At 39.7% G+C, this 23,993-nt stretch overlaps 1 protein-coding gene across 5 annotated transcripts in view; it reads right to left on the reverse strand.

Moving 5' to 3' along the window:
• The window catches only part of GPD2 (glycerol-3-phosphate dehydrogenase 2), a 123,952-nt gene that overhangs the window by 55,681 nt on the left and 44,278 nt on the right, over window positions 1-23,993 (reverse strand). For all 5 annotated transcript variants that reach the window (XM_025199927.1, XM_025199930.1, XM_025199928.1 and 2 more), the window contains exons 6-7: window positions 2,693-2,857; window positions 1,717-1,861 (exon numbers count right to left, since the gene is read on the reverse strand). In XM_025199927.1, coding sequence (XP_025055712.1) covers window positions 1,717-1,861; window positions 2,693-2,857 — 310 coding nt within the window. The remainder of the gene's footprint in view (window positions 1-1,716; window positions 1,862-2,692; window positions 2,858-23,993) is intronic.

Below are 23,993 nucleotides of genomic sequence, written 5' to 3' on the forward strand. Positions count from 1 at the left end.
GAAAGTCTCCTAGATTTACATTTATATGGAGAAAAGAAAAATAACTTCATCGTTTACAGGCAGAGAGTTAGACAATATAGGTTTTAATTCTGTTCTGTCTATATAATCTTCACTAATCGACCTGTAAAATGGGAAGAACAGTATGCTATATACACTGTAACATGGTTTAGTGAGCTCAGATGGAAAATATTATAGAAAAGCACAGTGAAATTTGTGCTGAATCTGTCTTTAAGGATGGAGTACAATGGGACTCTGAAATCTTCTATTTTTATATACATAAAAATGCCATCTGAGGATCTACACCAATATCCTTTGGTCTGAGTCAGAGGACTGGTTCATAAGATTTTTTTGGAATATTTTACTTTCAATTCTGTGGTGATCTGGACCTGGGAAGGCGGGAGGGTTTCAGCTTCTCTTTAGCACCCCCTACCGAAAAGACAAATCTGGTGTCAGATAACTAGGTATTTATGACCTCCCCAGTCTGTAGGAACTGGAGCTGTTGACTCTAAGGAAGGCCAGCTAGGAGGGTAAACAATAATGCACAACAACTCCCATCTAACAAACTATTCTAATTATATTTCAAGCTATATTTAGAAATTAGAAGGAAAAAGAAAGGAAAGAAATGGGACAGCAGTGCAATTTAAATGAGCCGTAAGTTTGACCCTCATTAATTTCAGTGAAGGTAAGAGAGCCAAGGATGGCTGGCCATGCATTTCTTAATACAAATTTTGCTCCAAACATTCAGATCTGCCAGAAAGCCCGTGGCTTCAACAGCCACTATGTTGCACTGAGGCAGCACTCCACAAAATGTGAGGGAGACTTCTCAAATCAGGCAAAAAAATGCATCATTATGGACTGATATCCTCAAACAGCTGCAGCAAATATAGAACAAAATCATTTTTGTTAATTTTATGAGTGGATTAGAGGTAGATGTTCTCTGTTGGATTAAATGGGGGTATCTTCAATGGATCTGATCTAATTCACACTACAAGACAATACAACCTTAAGTATATAACCAGGATCCACAAAAGATTCTTTGACCTTAAATCCCATTCCCATAAACTGATTTCCTCCTGTTTCATGAAGGGACTACTTCTGTCTGCATTCCATCAAATCCCTTCAATATTTCCAAAATAAATTCCTTGTCATACTACTTGCTCTGGGGACTAGTCTCACATCTAGGAACCAGGAACCCAAAGAAAGAAGACTTACTGAACTGGAAATGCATGCTGTATAAATTCTGAATCTAGTCACATTAAAAACGGTCTATTTTTAAAAGACTGACTTTATTGACAGGTACAGCCATTGCACAGATAGTGACCTAACATAAAAATTAAAGTGGATTTTCTTCATGAAAGAAGCAAACAAATATAAAAGTTTATGTTCCTAAGAGGTTTTATACATTGCTTATCTCTAGAATCAGCATTGCTGGGGAGGTGGTACATACCACATCAAGTCTGCAGTAAGTACTTTGGCTAACTTCCCACTTATTTCAACTTCACTCTTTGTTTAACTGAGTCTTAGAGAAGAGACAACTATCTGGCTGATTTTCAGCAAGATAAAATCCTTTTGCTGGTATGTACACTGCTAGAATTCCTGACTTAAAAAGGCATGCATTCAAGCAGTCCCATAAAAACTGGAAGTGCGTATTCTACGACCTTATTCATTATAGACACAGACATTGTTACAAATGGCTTAAGCTTCGAATAGCGTTACCTATAATAACCAGGCATCACAATATGCACGCCTGCACTTGGCTGACAGATGTTTGCTACTTCCTGATCATCCATTTTGCGCACAGAGTCTGTGAAAGGTCCCGTAGCATTGATAACACACTTGGCTTTGACATCAAATTCCTGCCCTGTGAAAGAAAACAGCATCAATCACATACCCCATTTGCTTCCCTGCTTGCTGACGCTCTGGATTATTAATCTATCTATGAACTTAACCCATTATAAAATACACTGCAACATTCCAAAGGACCTGAACAGCTGGAATTATTAAGATACTAATGAAGGGATTTGAGGATTTTTTTCTTCTTTTATTGGTGAAAAAGAAAAGAAAGAAAGAAATATATATCAAAGTCACCCTGACAAAAAAAAGGAGAGTACTAGATTGTTTTTACACTTTAGTTAACTGAACTCTTATTTAAGAGCAAATCATGGGAAAACTGGTGACACCGCAGTCTGAACCCACAAAGCTGGTAAACAGTGTTACTAATGTACAGCATACAGCATCTTATAGTGCTAGCTCTGCTTGACAGAGGGCTTAGATGTATAGCATAGTCTCCCCTGCCAATGTACTAGAATTGGAATGAAACCCTGACAGAAGTTAAAGATGACTGACATTAATGACATGCTACTGCACTCTGGAAACATGCCTCTTTTGTCAGCTAATTGATATTTACAAATATTAGGGTCCCCTTCTCTTTTTCATTTACCCGTTTCTTCAAGGAAAACAGAATGCATCTGTTAGAAGCTGTTCTTCATCCTTTTAAGTAAAACTATGAAAAATGGCTAATAGGGAAAATTTTCAGTTTCTTTCAAAGAATGTGCTACAGAACACATGTATTTGAAAAGTCACCTCCACACAATGAACTATGATCTAGGTAAGATTATAACTAATAAAAGGTATTTATTAGGAATAGTTTAGCCACACTCTGTAAATATCTCCAACAGTGCAATCTACACACCTGTTAAAACATCCCTGCAATGTGCGCCACAGACACGCTCCTTCCCGCTCTTTGGATCTGTCTTCTTCAGCAAGTGCACCACTTCAGTGTAATTGGCTGTGGCAGCACCATACCTGGCAGCAGTGAGGGCAATGGCAAGGTTCATTCGTGCATCATTGTGTTGTCCTGCAGCAGGGGACAGAATCAAAAGGAAGGACATGAGTCACCTCAAGCCACTGACTTGTGGTATGGAAGTGTGTCAGAACCGATCTGTCACATCTGTCCCTGTCACACTGAATATACATGATGGTTGGTCAGGTCTAACAAGAATTATTTAAAGATATGTTATCTCTTCTAGGTCAGAGCATTAAACTGCTATTTTAACTAGAAAAAAATGCAATTTTGTTTACTGTACAGGCATTTATAAATACAAGATTATTGCCCATACAGTATCATCTTTATAAACCCACTATGAATGAATGAATGCTAATTGTTTATTTCATCTTAGAAACTGAGGTATACACAAATCATTTTCTCTTTATTTTTGCAGACATCCTCTAATTTTGATACTGTAGCAAGACACCACCTTTAGAGTATTACTTTTTGACAGTCCCCTAGTATTAACAATTTCTATTAGTATAGGCATTACATGGCATTCAAAATCCAAAAAAAGATCTCTCTCACAGATTTGCAAGCTAAACCATCAGTTTTCTATAAACAGACATTTATTTTATGCACATTTGCAGTTCACAATTAATAACATACAGCATGAAGGCATCACAAAAAAGAAATAAGCAGAACAAGATTTAATTAATGAATTACTCTTAACATATATCATTAAAGATTTATTACTGAAACCCCTTTGTTAAAAAGAATGAAGAGAGGGTGGAGGAAGCATGAGGAGAAGATGATTAATTACTTTAAAATAGTGGCATCACCTGAGACTTTTTCTATTTATTATTGCCACTGAAGTTAAAATCCTGGATGTTGGCTGGGAAGAATTACTCTATATTGAAGGGGCCAGGTTCTGTGCATCCTGAATAATTAATTTACAAAGGGCTAAACTTATTGAGGTATGGTTCACGTTTCCATGTGCTGAGATCAGTTCTATCAAGATAATACTGATAAAGCGATGAATTTGTAATGGATATTGTTGTTGATTTATGTTGCCAGCATACTAAACACTGAGTATAAATGGTTTATGTAAAGTTTGGTCCTTCTGATTCTGTCTGCACAGTGTTGAACCACCCTGCAAGTAATCTGTTCCAAGCTAAAAGGGCAAAGTTATAAAGATAGGATCAATGACTTTCAGGGCTCTGCTTTCCCACCCCCAAAACTTATTATAAACACAGCTGAAATGATGCAGTGCAAGCAATCCTAAACTATTTAAAAAAATTAAATTCTGTGAACATGAAAAGAGTAAAATGACAAACTATTTCTCAGAAAACAAACAGCAACTGAATCAAAGTAACCAAAACAACGACACAGAAAGAGAACAGCTAAATAGAAATAGAATAGAATAGTTAAAAAACTAAGAATAGAGCAATTGAACAAGATATTAGAAGACGTAGGCTTGCCATGTGAAGATGCTCAAAGCAAGATAGTTATCCAACAAAAATGGGGAAGGAATAGGGTACTCTGTGATGCAAGCAACAAACTAGATGATCCACTAGAGGCCTACTTTACACTTAGCAATGTACATGGAATTGAAAACACACTCAGCAGCTCAGCTGTTGAGCTGCCAATGTGTTAAAGGCTAGGGACAGAAGTTACACATAAACCAGTTTAAGTCACCAGAAACTGGTTTAAACCTGTAACAGAACAGAAGTTCAATACACGTAAACCAGGTTCAAAATGTCTAAAACTGGTTTAAGATAAACCTGGTTGAATGTAGTATCAGACTTAACTGACTTGGGTCAAACCAAGTTATGAGACTTCCATCCCAGACCCTCCTTGTTCAAGTTAAATCAGTCCCCCAGCATCCCAGCATGCTTTCCAGTCCTGGGTTGGGCTGTGCTGTCTGCTCCAACAGAGAAGGGTGGCGGGGGGAGGGGGAGAGGCAGGAACTGCACCCCCTAGGAGCCAGGGGTGGGAGGTTAAACTTTCCTTCCCTCAAGTACAGAGATGCCCTGCCCTGCCCTGCTAAAAACTTACTGCTGGCTGTGACTGTGGACTCCAAATCAGAGGCACCTGGAAGCAGGAATAGGAAGTGATGAGCAACCCTGCAGAGTCCTGCTGCTGTAATTCTGAACTGCAAATCCCAGAGACCTGAGGAGCAACAGGAAGAGAAAGCAAGTGCACAGCCCATGCTGGCTTTGTGCCAGAAAGCTGTGCTCTGGTGCACCCCGGTTTCTGGCCTGAACCACTGCAGGCATGCAGCTGCATTTCCTGAATCAAAACCAAATGTCTGTCCAGTTGTTTCTCAGTTTGATCTCTGCATTTTAGGCTAACCTGCAAAGACTGAATAGATTCAGCCTCAGCCTTTTTGACTGTCTGTACTTAGCCTTAGAGACCTTGAGAAGACTACCCGCTCTGTTTTCTGCATGGCAGCAAACTGTCCAAAGCCAGGGACGTAGGACCTTAAACGGCTAAAGTAATCTAAATAGTAACTCTAAAAAAGTGGCAAATATATTCAACTCTTCTGGAGCCACTCTACTTCTCTCTGATACTTTGTTTTGGAGACCATAAAAATGTCTCTCTCTATCAGCTTCCTCCAAAAAGAAAATATGTGATGTCTTCCAGCTGATTAAGAAGGCTGAAAACCTCCATAGGATGCAAACTTATAGAGCAGAAAGGTCACTCTTTTATCAAAGTCAATAAAAAGCTGAACAAAGAATCAAACCCAGCACAGCAGAGACACGTAGAATTGACCAGGATTTGGATTATGAATCAGAATAGTATCTGCCCAGCTCCACAACATGATGTTAGGGATTTGGAGCCAAGTAGAGAAGGCAGGCTACAATCAACGTTTTTATAAGACCATAGCAGCAGGACACATGAGCATGGATGTTTATTTAAAAGTTCTGAAACTGCTTCTTAATTGGCATTACTTGGTTGGTTTAGCTCCTTAATGAGTGTCCAAGTGCTAAATCATTGGGCTTGCCTTCATCACTTTCTGATTTGTCCCTGAAAGAGACCCTTCAGCCAACCACTAGCATATCTTCATGCTTGGCATGAATGGATTCCTCTTGCTGACTTCAAGAACGGACTCATTCATCAAGAATCTGCATAAGGTAGGGCAATAGACAATACTTGGTTTGCTTCACTGAGAGAGATCTTTACATAAATCTGGGAAGATTGCCTTTTCCACAGGATTTCCATCTTATTTACTTGCCTAAACACAGAGCAAATGAATGGCAGAAATACTACCAAAGCATATACAGTCTGTAAAACTAATTAAAAAAAAAACAAAACATTCAGAGTACCAATATCCCTTAACTGGTTTATAATTTAGGAGCAAAGTCTAAGGGTGCTAAGCACCTCTGTAAAACCCATATTTCCTACTCATCTTCAACACACATTCCAGGAGCAAAAAGTAGGCAGGAGTTCATCTCAGGTTTTGACTTTTTTCTAGCAATACATTTGAACTGATATTGAATGCATTTACCAGGGTCTAAGGTGGGCAGGGAAATAAGGAGTTCCAGTTGAACTAACATAAAATACCTATTATATTTACAATGCAATGGCTAGCAATTATTATAACCCCAGAACCCCCTGATTCTTGCTCAGATGCTAGGTACATATGATAAAGATTGGTGGAGGGGGAGAGAGGAATCTTTAAAGTGGTTATTACTTATTACATCACCAGTAATACACACCACCTCTTAAATCAGATCAGCCTACTCTTCCAAAGGAAGTTAGTACAGCAATGGTTAGAACTAGGCATAAAATGTGTTGCTGTAAGGCAAACTTCATTGGCTTCAATATGATTTGAACAGAGAGGGCCAGAAACAACCCTTATGTTACTCTGTTTAGTATAATACAGTAAGGAGGGAGAAATTTACATGTGAATTCCAGAAGTATGTAACTGGACCTCAGCATCACTCTGCAATGAGCTTGCATTTCCTGTATTCTCTTCTATGTAGTTGCAATCCTACTTTCAGGTCTGGCTTTGAGCAAATTCAAAAATCTTCACTTGAAACTGCCTCGTTTATTTGTAAGTTCTGCCTTGTTTCAGACAGAAAACCCACAAACCTGAATTTGGCACTGGTTTAAAGCAAAGTCAGGATAGTACTAGAGTAACTATTTTAATGTTATCTATTAATTAGGCAATGCCCTCCCCGCTTCCCTCCCTGTACATCCCAGAAAACTCAATTCAAATAACGAAAAACAAAATGGAGATATGATCTGGTACACTAGAAATTATGAAAGTTCTTTGAGGTAGAATTTTTTCTTCTCTCTCTTTTGGCCAAGACAGCATTAGAGATTTCTGAAGACACTGCTATTCCAGTCAGCAACATGAAGATGTTGATCCCTGACCAGTAGAAACGTGCCAGCAGATGCCCCAAGTATACATGCAGTTTTACTGGCAAAACTGCACATTTACCAGTACATCTTGGAGGAGTATTTTTACTTTTCTGCTCCAAAGACTTCAGTCAGTGCCAGCATACCCCATGTCAGATAATGCTGACATGTTATGTCTTGTATAGAAACAGGATAGATTTGTTATTATTCAAATTAACTTACTGGGGGGAAGGGGCACACACAAAGACGGTCCAACTGTTCATGCTAAGAAACACCAAAATTGAAAGGCCCAAATTAGTTTACTTCAAAAACATCATAACAAGTTTAAAATTCTATTAGCTAGCACATTTTGTGAACAGGATAGTGGATGACATGCATAAAAAAAACAAATTCACATCTCCCCCACAAGAACAAACCTGTGCTTAAACTTTCAGCAGTCATACTTATGAAGCCGTCCAACTTTGTGCACATTTTATGTACTTCTGGATTAATTAAAATAATTACAGCAAATCAGCAAGTATGTTAGAATCAAATTTGGTAGGGAGGAGGGGGGCAAGATAAATTAATTCACTGTACTCATTTGCTTTACTAGGTCTTGTGCTTCTCATCTGGATGAGCCTGCTAGAATTGTACCATGGCAGATAATTACTTTTACTATTAAATATACAAACATACAATATAAATACAAGCATGGCATGCAGCCTGCATCACTGATGCAAAGCTTCTCTCCTTTACCTGTCCTTTTCATTACCACAAGCTTTTGTTTTTGTGGTTTTTTTAGCCAAACAGAGTTTCAACTAAATATTTACTCTTTGAATAATTAGTAATTAAAGTAAAATTCTATACTTTGGCATAATACAAGATTTTGCCATGTCTAGATTTGCAACAGTTGAACAAGGATCCCATATGGTTAATGATTTTCTTAGATTCTATTATTTTAAGTCTGAGACACAAGAGTGGGGAAGCTAGAAGAATTTCCATATTCAGGGCGCTGAATTGTCTTTTAAAAAGCTGCAGCAAAGTCAATTTGACTGAATTTACTGAAATTATACTGCAATTACCTTACAAATCTCAAGCTTTATAAGCAATTATCCATCTTGATTTTCAGAAGAAATAGCAGTCGCATATTTTATTTCTTGCATAGTCCCCTTCTTTCTGCTTTTCATATTGTACAATTCAGAGGGGTCAAAGTACATTTTGGGCAATAAGGGGGAGCTGCTATAAAGGAAAGTTTCATTTTTTACTTTTGAGCCAAGGATAAATAACTGTGGATTTCAGAAAGATCATTACCTATTTTGATGCTTACATGATAATCATTGCTGTAGTGTCAGAAGATGCTACAATATCATAACCTGATTATGTTGCTGATGAGTTAATATTTTAATTCATTTACACAATTTATCTTTGTGGACTTGAAATTCTCTCTGTTTCCCTTCTTTTCATCATTTTTCAGCTAAACAGTGGCCTCTAAATTTGTCAGCTCCTCCAATCACAAGATACTTGCTTCCCTATATAATTTTCTTCAGAGCTCATATATAATGTTTTAATCGACCCACATACAACTGACAGGGCTAGATGACTCAGGAAATACAAGACAGTTCGGTGTCAAATGGCAAGTCTATAAGCATACGACTGTCCATAGAATATATATGCTTAGGATGGCTCCCATGCAAACCCATTGGCTCTTGTATCAGTCTCCATGTTAAAAAGGAAAAACTCAATAACAAGAAGAATAGTGTTTTCAATGCAGTTGGACTTGCTCTACATACAGCTGAGGACTGTAACTTCTTGTCCCTTCAGTGACAACTCATGTATTAAACCCTGAACGTCTTTCACAATGTTTGGAAGATAATTTAAAAATAAGAGAAGAGAACTGTCTAAGTAACTTGGTGTCTCTTCAACTAAAGAATGAAGGAATGGAATCAGCTGTTTAAGAAATGACAACAGCTAACCTCAGGTCAATAAAGTAGGAATTTATTAGTAGGGCATTTGTCCCTACCTGATGTCCATTGCCCTGTAATACTCATTACTTCTTTATTCCTGTCACTTCACAGGGCTACAATTTTGGATTATTCATTTTTTTTAGCTGTCAAAAATTAGCTAAGGCCTGATCTGCTCTAGAGGCGATCAGAATGGGTCGTACTCAGAGGGTAGTGGTGGACTGGTCTTTTTGGATGTGGAGGGAAGTGGGAGTAGAGTCCCCCAGGGCTCGGTCCTTGGGCCCGCACTGTTCAATTTCTTTATTAGTGGCTTGGATGATGGGGTAAAAAGCAGCCTGTTTAAATTTGCTGATGATACCAAGATTTGGGGTGAGGTGGGCACGCTAGTAGGGAAGGACAGATTATAGCAGGACCTGGACAGGTTACAGGGGTGGGCTACTGAAAATAGGATGGGCTTCAATACTGACAAGTGCAGGGTGCTGCACTTGGGCAATAGGACCCAGCAGCATGATTAAGCTGGGAAACTCCCTTCTCGAGAGCACGGTGGCAGAAAGAGATCTTGCAGTCATTACTGACTCCAAGATGAACATGGGCCGACAATGCGAGGTCACAATCAGTACAGCTAACCGTACCTTGTCGTGCATCCACAGATGCATCTCAAGCAGGGCCAAGGAGGTGATCCTTCCCCTCTATGCGACACTGGTCAGGCCGCAGCTGGAGTACTGTGTTCAGTTCTGGGCGCCGCACTTCAGAAGGGATGTGGACAGCATTGAGAGGGTCCAGAGGAGGGCATCAGGCATGATCCAGGGCCAGCAGGGCAGACCCTACAAAGAGAGGCTACGGGACCTTAACCTGTTCAGCCTTCGCAAGAGAAGACTGAGGGGGGACCTGGTGGCCATCTATAAACTCACCTGGGAGGACCAGCAGGGTTTGGATGAGACCCTATTCCTCCTAGCGCCCCCCAGGGTAACAAGGAATAACGGCCACAAATTGTTAGAGAGTAGGTTTAGACTAGACATCTGAAGGTACTACTTCACAGTCAGGGTAGCTAAGATCTGGAACCAACTTCCAAGGGAAGTGGTGATGGCTCCTACCCTGGGGGTCTTTAAGAGGAGGCTTGATGTCTACCTGGCTGGGGTCACTTGAGCCCAGTTTTCTCTCCTACCTGGGGCAGAGTGTCGGACTTGATGATCTACAAGGTCCCTTCTGACCCTACTTCTATGAATATATGAAGAATGATCAAGCACTTTTATGTAGCTGCCAAACATTAGTTGTCCATCCCACAGATGTACTAAGTTTTCTTTGCTATCCTTCTGTTTTACCATAATTGTAAGATGAAAAAGAAAAAAGAGAACCAATTAACCAATTTGTTTTCTAACTATCCTTATCAAAAAACACAGCATGGCACAGCTATCATTCAGTTGACTATGCTGTTACCAGTTGATAAGCCAGCAATCAATGGGTATGACAGTTTAGTTTACCATGTAAGGTGAAATCTTCAAAATCTCTCAGCTCTAACTTTGAAATCAATGGAAACTTTCCCAGGGGCTTCCATGGGAGCAGGTACACCAAACTGAGTGCTTTAGAAAATCCTACTCAAATATTTATATTGATAACAAAGCATTTTGAAACCAACAGTAATGCTACTTTATCTGTGGTGGGCATTTCTGTAGTTTGCAAAAACTCTTTTCATTTCCTTAGCAACTGCTATATTTTCTCCAGATTCTGTTCATCTTTGAAGTGTGCACCGTTCCCAGAAAATGAATCGTCCCATGAAGCAAGCACAGCATGCACGTAATTGTGTTTTCACCTGCAATGAATTGCAGCCAGTGCAGCAGTGGTCAAAGACCAAAGAATGTAGAAGTTTTTTGGGGGACAGATTTAACTGGAGTTTGTTTGCAAACTAAGAGATAGGAAAGAAGGTTTCAGCAAGAAGTCAATAACGGCAGCGACACAATGTCTTCCATTTGTTCTGATATCTGCTGATTTTATTCTGACCTTTATTTAAAAACCTGGAAAGAAAACCTGATATGCTAACAGTGGCACAAGCTCTTTGTTTTTTCACCCTTACAAAAAAAAGAATTTGATTGGAGCAAAATGTCACATTAATATATTGCTACAGGGTAGTTCAGGACTGCAGTAAAGTACCCACATTACTACCTCCTTTAACTCTACTCCTTTTTCAAAGAACAAGGCTCATGAGTAAACTGCCTTTTAAAAGGAACAGAATAATTATTTGGGTAAAACCAGCTGGATTTGGAGAAGTAAAATAAGAACATTTGCCATAGCAGAAAGGTTGCCACTAAGTCCTCCTACAAATCAAAATCCACCTGTTCAATAAGAGCAGCAATGCTTTCAAAAGGTTGAAGGAATGCTCTGCCCATACTCTGCGATGGGTACAGGAAAATAATGCAAAGTAGAGCTGTGCAAAATTTCAACAGACGTTTCGTTCTGAAGGTGTTTCAACGCATTTCATGCTCGAAACACCGAAACCGAAATGAAACGCAAGGCTTTGAAACAAAACAAGGGCACCTGAAAAGTTTTAAAAATGTCAAAGAGTTTTGAAGCCAGATTTGTAGTGAAAGAGAAACCAAGGAGAGGGAGGAGAAAGAGGGAGGAAGGACTGCTCTGATACTGACATCTGTAGCTGGCCAGTGACTGTGATCCTTCCCTGAGGTTTCTTCCAATCCCAGTGTTCTGGGGGAGGGACATAGAAGAAGCATAAAAGCATTGTTTGAAGTGAGCTTTGTCAGCTTACTGAGCTGTGTCCTCCAGCAGCATCAGAAGCATTAAGAAAGCTCTCACTTCCTACTTGCTAGCCTGTTCCTAGCAAGTGGGATCCAATCCTTTCTGAAATATCCCAATACCCTTTCCCAATCCATTTCTTTCAATTTATTCCTCCCCCAAAATCGTCTTTTTGTTTTTGTTATTCTCTGTAATTCTTTCTCCACATAAAATAAACCTGTTTCCCCTGACAGTCTGCATTGACTGTGCAGGAAAGCACAACATATATTACAGAACATATATTTATATATTATATAAATACATACATTACATTACAGAAACACAGATTTTCTAGCACACCAAACATGAAATATGCTGGAAAGACAGGTGCCAGGTCTTCTGGCAGGAGAGTGAGAGGGGGCAGAGGGAAAACTGTAACCGCTTCTGCTGCTAGTGACACCAAAGAGATGGAAGCAATGTCTGCATTCCCTCCAATAATGCCTGCCATAATAACAACAACCACCCCGAGCACCACCACCATGACAACAACAAGCAGCACCAGCATTACAGTCTCCTCCACCCCAATTTCAATTCCCAGCCTGAGTCTTCCAGTACCAGAGGAAGAGCTGGAGCTAGATCTGAGTGCCACAGCTAGGGAAATTCTGGGGAAGGAGGGCAAATCATCCGAGTTTGTGCTCCACATCCCTCAAGTCTGCCCCACAGCAGGGGTGGGTCGGATGCAGCCCACGAAGCCATTCTATCCAGCCCGCGGGGACCCTAAAAAATTTAGAAAATTAATATTTATCTGCTCCTGGCTGCCTATCATGCAGCTCTCACTGAATTTTGGCAAGCCATGAAGTGGCCCTCCGCCCAAAATAATTGCCCACCCCTGTCCTAGAGCCTGGTCTTCTTCCCCAGAAGGCACTTGGGAGGAGGTTGAGGTAGGGGTTGTAGAGGCAAGTGACTCAGGTGAGTCTGTTCCTCCTGTGCTGTGCACCTTGAGGCACCTACTTAGAGTGGGTCCCAGCAAGGGGTCCAAAAACCTACAGGGTTTAGTGGGGTCCATTAAGACCATGACTGAGCAGAAGCTTGAGGGTAGCCTCCCTGTCTGTTATCTTTTCCAACAAAACATGGCAGCAGGCAAGAAGAGAAGGTACCCACAGGCACAGTCACAGGGCCCTAGGGGTATCACAGCCATCTCTAGGGACCCTACTCTGACAAAGTACAGCTTCCCAGAAACCCCGGTACCCATCTCCTTGAAAGCTAGCAACCCTGCTGTTTTCATCCAAATCAGGAAAGAGATGACAAAGTTTTAGGTTTTTTCGCCAAAATGCGTACAAACAGCATCAAAGCAGCGAAACAGTTTCAGTTAAACAAAACAAAACAGTGCTTCACAACAGCAAAACGTAACACTGTCCCTTTGAAGCGGCAAATCTGAACTCGAAACAAAATGCTGCCATTTTGCACAGCCCTAATACACAGTTAGACAGACAGATAGAAAGAGAGGGTTTTGCCTTCCTCCAGAGTGCTTGGAGGAATACAAAGGTCCCCAGGGAAGTGAAGCACATGCCAAATGCAAGGAAAAGCTACTCTTAAGTACATTCTCTCTCCACCTTCCCTCCCCAGGCTGACTAATTTCCACAGCCAATTTAAATGATACTTCATGTAAGGATAACTGTGGCTCCACGCCTTTTACCACTGAAAAGTGTTTTATTTAAAACAGATATGGAAGGCTTACAAAGATGTATTCATTCATTCATTCGATTTATATGCCACCCTTCCCAACAAAGGCTCAGGGCACCTTGTAGTAAGGGAACAGAATAACTTATAAAACAGGAGAAGAAACAAGAGAACAGAACAACGTAAAAGGCAACTAGAATCATTCTAATATTATAAAAGACTAAGTCTCTCTGTCTGTCACACTTTATTTGCGATCTGATTGGCTGACAAACAGCCAATCAGAGTGCAAAGAAGCATTCTGACAGAAAGCAGCCCACCGCCATGATGGTGGGGACACAGGGGTTGAAGCAGGAGCAAGAGAGTGGAAGAAGTGGGTGAGGTCAGCCCTGCTCCCTGCAGGTAACATGGATCTACTTACCTCCCGCCGCAGCAGCCCAGCTTCTCCCCCACCCTCGGGCCCAGTCCTTCCCTGCATCGGGCCCGGGCCTGGACCCACTCCTCCCTTCCCCCTGCCACTGCAGTGAGGAAGGGGGGAGCAGGCCCAGACCCCAAGCAACAGGAGGGAAGGGGAGTGGGCCCAGATGGGGGGGCAGGGGGGCAGGCTGGGGCTCTGTCCCTGCCCGCTCCCCCCCCCCATCATTCTTGATGGGCAATTGGCTAGTATCAACATAAAATAGAACCCCCCTAAACAATATCCCAGCGTAGCTCTGTTTGCTGGATACCTGTCCATTTAAATAGGAAGGTCTTATAACACTTCCAAAAGATGTCAGGCTCAGGGTCTGGAGGGCCTCAGGTGGAGGAGACTTCCAGAGCTTTGGAACAAACTGATGACAACAAGCTCTCATGCCCTTTTACCCGGAGGAGTTGGCACTGATGGTACTTACAAGAGGCTGCTTTTGGCTGACCTTGGGGAACAGGATGGGGCATAAGAGAGAAGGCAGTCCCTTAGGTTCATATCACCCACACTACACTATTTCAGATGAATATTTCTGAAGTGTTTGCCAAAACTTTGCCATCAGGATAGGTCTGAGTGGAAAGTTTCAGATACTGAGGCACACAAGCAACTGAAAGTCAGGGTGGATTTGAGGTGAAGTACAAAAGACAAATATCAGAAAAACTGATTTTATTTATTTTTTTTTTAGATTTTCTCATTGGTTTTGTACCAGTGAATGGAATCTTACTTGACAACTGCCTCTGATGCATTAGACTATGAAAAATATCTGCCATTACAAGGCATTTACTAAACAACCACCACATTGTGAATCTTCTAAGAATCCTGGTCAGTCCTTGCCTATAAAGGACTCCTAATTACACTGTTGGCATAAATTACTATGAATCTGTATTAGACTTGATGTCTATGCACCACGATGAGAGTTGTGGCTAACAGAGGTAGACTACTTTCTTTGCCTACTCCACACTAATAAAAACCCTACACAAAAATTTCTCCTCAAGGACTCTCCAGTTAGCTTGAGGATTTATATTTTATAACTCTAGTTTTACCCTAAAAAATAATGTTTTGTTGTGGAACATATGCCGCTGATCTCAAAAATTACTGTTTGCCAACTTAAACCCTGTAGGGAAGTCACAAAGACTATGACTGCCTCAAATACACATAATAACAAAACAATAATATTGCAATTGGGATTTTAGGTCTGAATACCATATTTATCCATCCAAATCCAATACAATATTGAATTTAAGATAACCTTCCAATAAATAGATTCCAGACATGGAAAATTAAAAATCTGTTATAATTCTCCATGTCTAGAATCTAATTATTAGGGCCAAGTACAGACCATCAAAAAGCCCGAAGCTGAATTGATTCAGTCTTTGCAGATTAGTCTAAGCTGCAAAGATTGAACCAATACGCAAATGAACAGACATCCACTTTTGATTCAGGAAATGCAGCCACCACATGCCTGCAGTAGTTCAAACCAGAAGCCAGAGGGTGCAAGAGCACAGCTCTCCGGCATGTAGCCAGCATGGACTGTGCATTTGCTTCCTCTTCCTGCTGCCCCTGAGGTCTCTAGGATTTGCAGTCCACACTCACAGCAGCAGGTTGCTCAACACTTCCTCTCCCTGCTTCCAGGTGCCTCTGGGATTTGTAGTACACAGTCACAGCCAGCAGTAAGCAAGCAAGACAGGGCAACTCAGTTTAACCCCCACTCCGTGGCCCCAGACCTCAGCCAGGGTTTGCCTGGGGGAGCCAGTGAGCCATCCAGTGAAGCCAGTGAGCCAGCCCTCACTGCTCCAGCTAGGGAGCAGAGGGGTAGGGCCAGCCCTGCTCTCTGGAGCAGACAGCACAACCCAGCCCAAGGATGAAAAGCATGCTGGGATGCTGGGGGGACTGTGATTTAACCTGAACCAGGAAGGGGTCTGGGACAGAAGTTTCATAAACTGGTTTGACCTAAATCAGTTAAGTCCGATATTACATTCAACCAGGTTTATCTTAAATCAGTTTCAGCTATTTTGCAACTGGTTTCCGTGCACTGAACTTCTTTTCTGTTACATGTTTTGTTTAAACCGGTTTCTGATGACTTAGGCCGGTCTATGTGTAACTTTTGTCCCTAGGCTAGCCTAGAGGGTTATCTTAAGTTTGCCCCTTTCACTGCTGTAGTGGGAGAAAGCAGCAGTAGGGAGGCATCCAACATTGGGAGCAGGCAGCCTGACCCCTGCCCCTTGTGCCCCTGGTGACTGTTCTCTCACCACTTATCTTCCCCCTGTTGCCTGACCCCCTCCCCCACCAACACTTGCCTCTTTACCTGCCCCCACCTTCCACTTTCTTCAGCTGACCCAGCAACTGAAGACACCCCAGAGCTGGTCCTGCCCCACTGAAGGCACTGCAAGAAGCAGCAGTGCAAGTAGGCCAACTCAGCTAGGGACAGTGGCAGCAGCATGGGTCAGGAGCAGCTCTGCAGCTTCACCTATGGCTGTCACCTGAGAGTTGAAGCTCTAGAGTTGGGAGCAGTGGGGATCAGTTGTGTGGGGAGCTGCATGCAGATTCTTCCTTCCCTGCCCAGCTTCCTGCTAGCAAGAGAGATATGGGGGAGGGGAGCCCAGCAGTGAGCAGATGCAAGAAAGAGCAACCTGCAAGCCAGTAATGTCCCTGCCCCAGCCAGGCTTCCTGCATGGTTGTGACGGGCAATTATCACTACTCCCAGATGGAGCGATCTAATACTTGATCTGAAGACAAGGCTCTGTTTCCCCCTCAAGATGAAAGGGAAAGAAAATTTCATCTTGGAAGTTAGTAAATCTGCTGATAAAAATGTCCTGCTTTAGCGTATAAGCTGGAAGAAGCGCATAAGCTGCAGAAGTCAGGATAGGTCTCTTCTTCCTTCACTCAATATACAACATACCTCAAATATGGACATGTCATTAGGAGTGTGGACTTCACCTTACATGGAGCATCAAACATTGCCTATTTTCAGAGACTGTAAAGTAATGATTGATACATTTTGGCATATGAGAACCTACGTTTCAACATGGGAGATTTGACATTGCTACTTTTGGAATTAAAAGCACTGCAAATCTCAAAATGTTCCAATGCATTTACAATGCCTTGTGGCCACAGGTAACAGCCATGTCAAGTCTTTTTCCAAGTTTAGGTTGCAATAGTGAGTTGAAACCCTTGAGAATTGGCCTTCAATTTGAATGCAAATGAAGCTGAGATTTACAGTGTTCCCCTATCCGCCCTCCCACCCCTCCTCCCTAAGTGCTAGGAGAGCCACCTGAATTCAGCCAGCTCCATCACACAACATGACACCTTCAGTAGGGAAATTACTCAAAAGCCTGTGACTAATCAAATCAAACTAGATGTTTTGAGAGTCCTAAGGTGTATTGATATAAAATCAAAATGTACTGCATGTGGAAATGGCAAAAGAGTACTTTCAAGGGCACTACTGTGTGGACGTATTGAACCATTACAAAGAAAACAGTTATGCATTTGAGGTTCCTGAAATGCTTTTCTGGGTTGATCTACACAGATCAAAATTTGAAATCTTACTATACTAGAAGCTCACAGCTCATAATTAGAAATTCTGCGTTATCTTGTCACTAGTCAAATCAGGCCTATTGCTTCCTATTTTTACATGTATTAATATCACACTTGCAAATTTATTCACAGCATTAAAAGCAATTTGAAAAGGATACTGAAATTGCTCCTCAAGTTCAATAATTAAGAATCAAATTAAGTGGATTCAAATGGTTCCAAACTTCATAAGGAAGCAGATTAGTCAATTCAATTCCATGCAGAAGTATGTGAAATGAATTCAGTGTTAACCATCAAAACCAGGTCAATAAGACATATGGTTAGCGGCTCGAATTCTGACCTAACCTCTACTCCATACAACTGTACTGAGAAAAGAAAAAGCAAAAACAAAACAATTAAATGGGGTTTCTGAGACCTGTTTTATCATTACATCAGATCTTTATAACAGTTATATCAAATCTTTCATGCTACAGAAAGAACAATTTTTAGGGATATTAAGGATCTGAGTGGATTCTACATCTGTTAGATAAATGATACACAAATCAGTTCTATCATATTCAGTTCTAGTGAAATATGGACCAGATGTCAAGGATATAAGTGCACGTAGGTGTGCTTTTACAGTTGAAAGCATCACTCAGAGCTCCAAAATCAGGTAAAGAAATATACAGCTTCAGTCACCATTCTAGAAGAAGATTTCTCAGTTTAAACCCATTCTGTTCTCAGACCCACATATTTTGACAGATTAATCTTTGTATGAGTCAGATGCAGAAGTTTAATACAAATCTCAAGGCATTTAAAATAGCTACTGAATGACTGCTTCAAATTTAAATATACTCCTGCTGCTTTCTTTCTTAGCCCTATTCTAGACTAAGAGAAGTCCTTTAGTCTCTCCCACTACTCAGCAACCTCTACCTGGGTGCTTCAACACTACTGCTCATTAGGACTACTGGCAAGTGAATTTTGCCTTCATTACCCAACAGTTAATTAAGAGCTACCATCTATTCACCAATAAATACTAGAGTCATCACTAACCCTAATAAATATTTATCTGGAGAGAGAATGACAAAAGGCCACCTAGGATAATTTATTATTTTAAATATCCACTGTAAGTTATTAGAAAAGCTTAAGGTATTTAAGGCAGCCGAGTCTATTCTCATATAAGGAAAGATTAAAGGAATTAAGGAAGATGGAACCAAGAAAATTGCTCATGTGGCTAAAGAATTCAAATAAAAACACATCGCTATAAAAATTCAGAAACAAAGTCTAGCCAATTGTCCAATTCATGCTGTCTTTTATGCAAAGTAATCAACAAAAACACAGCAAGGATAACCACAAAATTCTGATGAATTCTAAAAGTATTTTCCGTCTCTAATCAGGTTTATTGCTAAACAGAAATACTAGAAATAAGTCACCGTATCCAGGCAAAAGGGTCTACACGTGTTATGGTAGAAATCTGGAACAAATACTATCAACACGCATTTCCAGTTGTGAGGACTCCATAATACTAAAGAGATTTGCCACAATAAATTCCTTGATTTGCAATGAAAGGGATGCCAAGCTGAAGAATTTAAGATTTATTTTTTTAAATGGTTTATCTTGTTCCCCTCTTCTTTTGTATCAGCCTTCAAATTGCCAAAATCTTATTAGTGTCAGTACAAAGGAAAGCACAGTGTTAAAATGCAACCAAACACTGTCACTGCCACTTACTATGAACTGTACTAAAATATCATAAAAAAATGTCACTGAAGGTCTGTTGTGGCCTTGCTGCAAAGTCAGAAAGAAACAAGATGATGTCAATAAAAGTTGTTACGTATCTGTACAATAAGGCCTGACTGACTCAGCACCCAATCTCATATCTCAAATTTGAGACAGAGTAATTGTGTAGTCAAAAGCTATTTTTCAAAACCTGTCTAAGCCAACTGGAGATCAGTCAATAGTTTATGAACTACTGCCCGCTTCATAGAATATAAATGGAAATGATTTCCTGCTATATGACCTTGTCTAAACCAACCAGCTCTAGAGTTATCATCCAAGAGTATAAAAAGAGAGACAGAAATGATGTTAAGAGATATGAAGTAGATGTAAAATTACTTTTCATGAGATAGGAGTGACCACATCACTCCCTAGTGACACACAGTAGTTTCTCAGTGAATAATGAGTGCACCCATAATCAACTATACAGAGAAGTCAAAATCCCTTTGTTTATTGCATTTATAGAGCACTTATTGCCTTGCTTATGACCGTGCCAGCAACCTTGTAGGTTCTGGACAGTCATCAGCACAAAAATTACCAGAGAGAGAATGGTTGATTCTGCAAATGATCATGTGCCCCTCTTAGCCTGCAATGAAGTCAGGGTTGCTGAGACCCTCATAAGACTGCTCCTTCCCAAGCCACTTAGTACAAGAAAAACCAACAGAAACACAACATTTGGCCTATTACCCACATATTTATTATAGCAATACATTATTTAAAAGGGTAATGGCACATTCCAACTATTATAAATGGGAGACTGTAAACCCCGATCTTGCATATTGCACTGTAGAGAAATCCCCTACATACACTGAAGCGGTGCATCTTTGCAAGACTACAGCCTTATCAACCTACAAAGGCAGCTGGCAGAGTAAGCAAGCAGGTAGCTGGTCTTCATTTTATTCAGTCCTGATAAAAGAGCAAATAAATATCCCAATAGCTTTAAATGTTCATATACAGAAAGCACAGCATGATGGGCAAAGACATAATGGATTTTCCCTCAACCATATATATTATCATATCTACAGTATGGAACAATGTACATATTAACTAATGACCTACCATTAAGTTCACATAAAATACACACATATAAATTACAACAAAATTACATGCTTCAATGGAGTCTTTCCTCTAAAAGCCATGACACGCTGGGGAATACTAAGATGTTTGTGGCATAATGTGCAAATAATGTCATTTCGCTCAAGAATAATCTTAAATCTTTTCAGTAACATGGGATCTGTAGAATTAATCCCCATTCGCTTCTTGTTAAGAAAGACAAAAATCATCCTTTGGTGATACGAACATTTAAAAAATAAATAAAAGCATAGAATTCACTAGAATATTCATCATTTCCAACCTTAAACTCACAGCGTACAAATAGATGAATCCAGCAAGTCAGAGAGCAAAGCCAATTTAATCTGTGGCTCCCCTGAGGTAAATGTAGTTCACAGTCCTGCCCCCACCCCAACCTCAGCCATAATCCCTGGTTCCTGGAGGTAAAAAAGCACTGAAGTGAGGAAAATTCTGCAGCAGGATATAATGATCCAAAATGACAGGGACAATAATGACAATGAATTTCATGTCTCCCAGTCATGAGCTGGGGATGCTTGACTGGGCTGACTTATACAATTAAATTGTTACAGGTACAGCAGGAGATGCAGTTATCATCTGCATGCTTTTGGGAACGATGCCTCCAGCAAAAGAAGTGCTATGGAATGCACAGTCTCTTTTGTTATGAACAAACTATTACTCCTGTAGGTATGCTTATATAGTTGTACCCTCTGACAGAGGAAAAACTAGGTTAAAGAAGTCATTTTAAGATATTGATTTTATCCATTTTGAAAATAAAAATTCTTTGATGGATGAAATACCAGATGATGCAGAGGATCAGATTCTAGTAATTTAAGAAACGGTCACAATTCTGAACAAAGGCTTAGGCTTCCTGTCCCCTCCCCACTAATACTTACACAACATGGTTTTTGGGGAAAAAAAAAAAAAAATGTTTTTCCCTCTTAAAATAATAGTTTCTTGGTTTTTTTGGTTTCAGCAGCAAAGTGAACACATTTCATTTCATTTCATTTCCTTTATATTCCACTAGGGGCATCCCAACATACCTTCAACAATCCTCCTCACAGTAGGTAACCTTTTTTTAAGGCTTCTCTTATGCCTTTTTATATAGATCACTCAAAACACATTCTGCATGTTCTAGCTGCTTTTAATTATCTATAATTTTTCCTTGCCTTACTTGTACTTCCTGTGGGGTTGTTCATTAGAACCTGTGCCTGTAGTCTTCAATTTTCAAGTCAAAACTTCTACAATACATGTGTAATAATGGACTTCATCCGTCCAAAATCCTTTCAGTAACAAATTGTCAAACAGTTTTCATTTTTAGGGAAGAGAATCATTTGTAATAGGTATTTAAAGTTATACAATTGTCTATGTCTGCATTTGACCAATGCCCCAATTAAAGACCTTCATATTCTCAAAAGTATATGCTCAAAATATCAATTTGTCAAATATGAATTATAAAGCTGTGCCATTTCATAATTCACCACATACTCAAATAGTTGGAAAAGTAGCCATAGGAGCCTAGAAGAAAACAAAGAGCATTTATTCCATTTTTGACAGCTTAATGAACACTCTCCTTCTTGCACTAATTTTCTTATTTTTTCCTCCTCCTCATGCATCAAAAAGGATTTCTCATAGGGTTAAAAGTAAACAAGGAAAGCTGAGCCCTTGACCAAAGATTCTACCTCTTTTCTACTTCTATTTCAGCAACTTTTTTTGTTAAAAAAATTAGAATGTTACTGTACTTTACGGAAAATAGTCACAAAAATTATGACAGAAATGGAAAATTATGAAATAAAGAACAATTAATCAGGATGTAACCAAAAAAGGAAAAACTTACAAAATTACATGAATTTTACTAAATCTGATATATTTGGATGTGTCAAAAAATTATAGTACGGGTTAAAGCAAAAAGAGAAAAGGTCTAATTTTTGTCTTTGGGAAATAAAAATATATAAATATTCCAGTAAGAAACAAGAATTAACATGACTATACCATTTAAACATTCATAACTCACTCAAGAACCCATAAAAAATTCTCTCTATAGATTTCAAAATTCATCTTTGAAGGTAAAATATGTAAAATACACAGAAACTTGTAACACAAAGATACAAAATAAAGCATCTTGAAAGAACTGACACTGATCTAGCAGCACAGAAAAGCTTTTATTAATAAAAAAATAAAATCGTAATATTCTGGATGGCTAGATCTTAGCTTTAGATGTTTAATATTTTTCTACCTCATATCATAATGTATTACATATAATTTAAATGGAGATTAATTCTTCCATTAAAATGCTTTAAAATAATTCTCTCTATGATCTTGAGATGTCAGCCTTAGCTTCTCCATAGTGCCTCTTTTCCAATTTTCCTTAAGCTACATAAATGAAAATGACAGATCACTGCTCAGATAGCAGCCACATTCTTCCCCAAAAATGTTGCCTTTTTGCTATTCGGGAGTATCCGAATACCAATAAATGCTAAATGAAGTCTGACATGTACCCCTAAGAAACAAACTTGTAAGTTGTGGCTTCAAAGGAAACCTTGAATAAATAGGACACATTGTGTACACCCAGGCTAACATCCAACATATGCTTTAGTTTCCTGATGCTGAGACAGAGCAAGAATAGCCCCTGGTAAAGTCTGTGATTTGCTTTTGCTGGTACTTCCAACATTTATAATGTACCATCTATTTTTTGCCTGTATAAACAATTTTAAAATGTAATTAAGAGGACAAGAGCAACAACATTTCAGAATGGGACACGTTCATGAATAATGGATTGTTTGACACGTCCCTAGTTTGATAAGCAGTTACTGAAAAAGGAATAGAAATCTGGTCCCTCTATAACTAAGAGAGGCAAAAAAGAGTAAACTAGATAAATGGGGTTTTATCAAGAGGGAAAATAACCTACATAGTGAGCCATGTTAAAACTGCTCTCTTCGGTGCTCTGGATTAACATGCCAAACCTGGGAGAAACTTCTGGTAAGCACTACTCAGTACAACCAGTAGGTGCTATTAAGGGCGCAGACAGAGAGGGGAAAAAAGAAAACACTAATAAAGCAAATGTGAAACTTTAAGTTTTAAATGAAATCAACATTATCTAAAGCTAAATTCTTTAAAAGGTGCCCATTTTCCTCTGTAAGTCATGTACCATTATTCTGCTGCTTTAGTAAAAAAGTGATATAAAATTAAAGAGTCCAATTTGTCTGTCCATCCCCTTTCTTGCTTCTTGAAATAAATAATAATGATAAAAATTCCTTTCACCAAACAGTTAGTGTAGAGAGGAATATTAATTGATTAATGTAAACCAACCACTGTTAAAATACATTTGTCCTGACTACACTGTGGCAAAACCATTGACTTGTGTCTGGACAGGATTTAATCTTGGAGTTTTGAAACTTGTTAGCCTAAACAATAAAGTTAGCAAGTACATTTTAATGACTTTATTCTAGTCTAAGCATAGCCTCAAAGGACTCAGGAGTGCATCATGAGCTTTCTCTCTCCTTGAAAACACAGTTCTCAGATCATTTAATTTCTCCACACTGGAGAGAGATTTAGAAGGTAAAGTAAGATGCCACCAGTATGCTGATGATGGCCAACACTACCTTTCTTTCTCATATGACCTGAGCCCCTCGGTATCTGTCATCTCCCAGTGCTTGGCTGCAGGTGGGGACTGAACGTGGGATAACCAACTGAACCTTAATCCAGA

This window comes from Alligator sinensis, unplaced genomic scaffold (assembly GCF_000455745.1).
Source record: "Alligator sinensis unplaced genomic scaffold, ASM45574v1 scaffold389_1, whole genome shotgun sequence".
Lineage (NCBI taxonomy): Eukaryota > Metazoa > Chordata > Crocodylia > Alligatoridae > Alligator > Alligator sinensis.